The 4,533-nt window shown below is 58.6% G+C and overlaps 1 protein-coding gene across 1 annotated transcript; it reads left to right on the forward strand.

Moving 5' to 3' along the window:
* Nucleotide 1: 1 nt before the first annotated feature.
* SPDEF (SAM pointed domain containing ETS transcription factor) lies at nt 2–2,355 on the forward strand. Its single transcript, XM_010183017.1, has 5 exons — nt 2–65; nt 1,268–1,465; nt 1,557–1,604; nt 1,955–2,095; nt 2,177–2,355. Exons 1-5 carry the CDS (start codon nt 2–4, stop codon nt 2,353–2,355), a joined length of 630 nt encoding a protein of 209 aa, XP_010181319.1.
* The last annotated feature ends 2,178 nt before the right edge of the window (nt 2,356–4,533 follow it).

Genomic DNA, 4,533 nt, shown 5'->3' on the forward strand with positions numbered 1-4,533 from the left:
CATGGTGGTGGGCGAAGTGCTGAAGGACATCGAGACAGCCTGCAAGCTCCTCAACATCGCTGCAGGTGGGTGCCCCCACGGCCTCCATGGGGGCTGTGGGCAGGGTGACCCCCACTGTGGGGTACGGCGAGAGGAGGGATGTGCCGGTGTGGGGGCTAAAGCCCAGGGGTGTGCAATGAGGTGCTGGGGTTTGGGGGAGCTCAGCTGTTGCTTGGCTCCCCTGGGCATTGCTTCAGGTGCAAACAGCAGGATTTTTGTTATCTTTTTCTCTATCCCGTTTTCCCTGGGACATTAGGAATGGGTGGGTGAGTGTGTGTGGCTGAGAACAGCCTTGGGCCAGCTGGTGTCCCCCAGCCTGGGCATGGGGTTGGATGCGAGGGGACCAGGACAGCCCAGGACTGAGTTCCCTGGGGTATTGCTGCCACTGGGCATCACTGGGATAATCCTCCCTGGGGCTTCACTGAGGTGTCCTCCTTGGGGTATCACTGGGATAATTCCCTTTAGGATATCACTGGGGTGTTCTCCTTGAGGCATCACTGGGTTAATTCCTCTTGGGGCTTCACTGAGGTGTCCTCCCCAGGGCATCACTGGGATAATTCCCCTTAGGGTATCACTGGGATAATTCCCCTTAGGGTATCACTGGGATAATTCCCCTTAGGGTATCACTGGGGTGTTCTCCTTGGGGCATCACTGGGTTAATTCCTCTTGGGGCTTCACTGAGGTGTCCTCCCCAGGGCATCACTGGGATAATTCCCCTTAGGGTATCACTGGGGTGTTCTCCTTGGGGCATCACTGGGTTAATTCCTCTTGGGGCTTCACTGAGGTGTCCTCCCCGGGGCACCACTGAGGTGTCCTCCTTGGGGTATCACTGGGATAATTCCCTTTAGGGTATCACTGAGGTGTCCTCCTTGGGGTATCACTGGGATAATTCCTCTTGATGCATCACTGGGATGCCCTCCTTGGGGTACTACTGCCATGACTCTGGCAGTCTCGGGATGTGCTTAGGTTTATGCACCCACTCCCTTGATTTGGTGTCACCTGGGATGGTGCAGGCAGCAAGCAGGGCTCCAAAAGGCTGGATGAGGCTTCCCAGAGGTGGCAAGGGGACGGTCTTGTCCCCAGGACCAGAGTGGGGTGCTTCCACCCTGGTGGGTCATGCTGCAGCGGGGCAGGAGGGGATGAGTTCCCAGGGCTGCTGTGGGGTGAGCTGAGTTTGCCAGGGCTTTGCCTGGAGTTGTCACCGTCCCTGCTCACCCTCTGCCCCCAGACCCCGTGGACTGGAGCCCCGGCAATGTGCAGAAGTGGATCCTGTGGACGGAGCACCAGTACCGGCTGCCGCAGATCGGGAAATCCTTCCAGGAGCTGTCGGGAAAGGACCTGTGCGCCATGTCCGAGGAGCAGTTCTGCCAGCGCTCGCCCGCCTGCGGCGACATCCTGCACGCCCACCTCGACATCTGGAAGTCTGGTGGGTGCTGGGGACCAGGAGGGAGCTGGGGAGGACGGGTGATGCTGTGTGATGGGAGATGCCCCTCTGACCGCCCGCTCCTCCCTTCCAGCCGCCTGGATGAAGGAAAAAGCTGTGCCGGGAGACGTGAGATACTGCGGTGGGTTCTGCACGGGGTCAGCTTCCCTCAGGTCTGGGGTATTTGAGAGGTTGCTCTCTGCTTAATTGCAATTAACTGGTGCACTGGAGTGACTGCTGCTCCCAGAGCAGTCCCTGGGCTGTCTAAAAGATGCAGTAAAGGGGAAACGGCCGTGAGACCCTTGCTGGCCCTGTCCTGCACCCCATGCATCCCTATGGGGCTGCACAAGGACAGAACTGAGCTGCTGTCCCTGCTCCAGGAACTCACGGTCATTGAGCTGGGATGTCCCAGATGAGGACTTGTGTGGGTCCCTAGGGTGGTAAAGAGCGGAGAGGTCTCTCCCCACATCTCACCCATTTTTTCCATGGCAGGAGGTGATTCCAGCTGGGCAGACAGCGAGGTGGACTCGTCCTGTGCTGGCCAACCCATCCACCTCTGGCAATTCCTCAAAGAGCTGCTGCTGAAACCCCACAACTACGGCCGCTTCATCCGCTGGCTCAACAAGGAGAAAGGTGGGTGCGTGGGTGCTCCGATGGGTGCTGGGGAAGTTTAGTGAGTCTGTAACCTCCCCCCATGTCCTGCTTCCCTCCCAGGTATCTTCAAGATCGAGGACTCGGCGCAAGTGGCTCGTCTGTGGGGCATCCGGAAGAACCGCCCGGCCATGAACTACGACAAGCTGAGCCGCTCCATCCGGCAGTATTACAAGAAAGGCATCATCCGCAAACCCGACATCTCCCAGCGCCTCGTCTACCAGTTCGTCCACCCGGTCTGAGCGGCCGTGCTGGGACTGGCTGTGCCCCGGGAGGGATGGGGACCTTCGCCACCTCCCTCTGCCTCCCAGCCACAGAAAACATCTTCCAGTGCCATGGACCATGGCTGGGGTGCTGAGAGGGTCAACCCCCCTAGGACCCACTGGTGATGGACCCAGGGACCCCCCTTCACCCCCAGCCTTGGAGGGGAGGGATGAGCCTCCCATTAAGGGGCCAGCACCAACGTGGACTGTGCAGAGCCCTCGGTTCCCAACGACACTCCTGGAGGGGTGGGCACTGAATTTGGGGCTGGCAGAGGAGACATGGGATTGATCAGGGTGGGATAAAGGCAGAGGTATTGATGGCTGTTGTGGGGCTCCCCACAACCTCGGTGTCCTTCAGCAAAGATCAAAGGTGGGCATGGGGCTGGGGTCCCTGAGGGAAGGAGCTGGAGGATGCAGGAGCCCTGCACCCAGGTCTCATGGACCCCCTGGCACATTGTCCCCTCACCCCACAGCCCTGCAGCATCATCAGGACATGGGTCCCAGCAGGAGACCTCAATATCCCCACGGCATTGTGCCCCAGGGCTGTTTTGGGGGGGACAGGACACCATGGGGGCTGCACTCCCCTCCATCCCCATCCTGTCCCCATGCCACCACCGTCCTGGCTGTGCTGGGTGGCCATCAGGAATGGCCTGGCTCCTGGCCCTGTTTGGGGAGGGAGGTAACGGGGCAGCATGGCTCGTCCCTCCCCCTTCCCCTCCCTCCCAGTGCTGGCTGCGGGTGGCTTCGCCCCAGCCATTGTTCAAGGAAGACAAAGCCCAGGCGTGAGCTGGGACAATGGCACCCACAGGACAATGGCACCCACAGGACAATGGCACCCACAGCTGCCCTTGGCCAGGCCCGCTCTGACCTGACCTGCACAGCCTGGCACCGGCAGCACCGCGGCACCCAGGGATGCTGCCGGCCATGGGAGCTGGGTGCGGGATAACTGCACCCCTGGGGACCATGGGTGCCCCCTCAGGGTGGGTGCACCCCCTTGGCTTCCAGCTCCTTCTCTCCCCTGTGGGGATTTGGAGCAGAAAATGGGCTTTTTTGCAAAGGAGGCAGCTGTAAAACGCAGGGCATCCTTGCAGGAGTGAGGGTCCCCTAAGCCAGGTCCCCCATCCTTATCCTTGGGTGCGGGGCCACTCAGAGCCCCCCAAAGCCCTCAGATCCTTGGCCCTGGCACAGGGCTCTCCCATTAATTTGGTTTTTAATTGGATTTTATTGGAACTGCCTGATTCCACAGTTTGGGAAAAGTGAGATGGCCATTTCTTTCTGGATGGTAAATCCGGACCATGACCCACCGAGCTCCGACTGGGCCAGAAAATTGGGGATGGCTTAAACCGCATGTTTCACCACAGCCTAAGTTGCCTGGTGATGTTGATCTTTTATATTATAATTTTTTTTTTTATTTGTTCGTTTGCTTCTCGGTTTTGGCTGGCAGCAAGTTGTGGTTTAGGTTCAAATGATGAGGGTACCCATGAGATGCTTTGTGAGAGGGGAAAAAAACCCAAACCACCTGGTTGTTGGTCTTTTGTTTTTTAACTTAAAATAACTGCCTGTGACAGCTCCTGCCTTGTCCTTTTTGTTCTGCCTGTCCTGTGCTCTTTACACGGCTGAGGAACGGCCGCGTTTGGGCTGGCCTGGTTGGAGAGAGGAGAGGGAGAAAAACTGCCTTGGCTTCTGGAAAAGGAGGAAAATAATAGAAATGCGGGGGAAAAGAAAGCATGAAATGTGTCCTGTGATTTCCTATGTGCCCCCTGCACCCCAGCAGGTCCCAATCCTTGTCCCCCTCGGCCTCTGCGCTCTCCTGGGGCTGTCCTGGTTCTCTGAGGAGGGGAGAGGTGCGGGTGACCTCCAAAAATTGGTTTTCTGAAGGTTTCGAGGCTCTGTCCCCTCGGCCAGCATCAACTCATGGTGTCAGGGCTTTACCAACATTGGTTTGGGGGCCGCTGCTTTTGCTGGCCCGGTGAATGCCCCCAAAATCTGCTTTATCTTGAACCCCCCATGGGATTCACAAGGCTTTGCCCAGCACCTTGGCATGGGGGTCCCCAAAGTCAGTGGCTGCGCCCCCCATCCCACAGCCCCCTTGTCCCCAGGGCAGCAGCAACGCAACCGAGCCCCCATCTGAACACCCCAAAGCCGCACGGTGGGTGG

The sequence above is a fragment of the Mesitornis unicolor genome, unplaced genomic scaffold (assembly GCF_000695765.1).
Source record: "Mesitornis unicolor isolate BGI_N332 unplaced genomic scaffold, ASM69576v1 scaffold40724, whole genome shotgun sequence".
Classification (NCBI taxonomy): domain Eukaryota; kingdom Metazoa; phylum Chordata; class Aves; order Mesitornithiformes; family Mesitornithidae; genus Mesitornis; species Mesitornis unicolor.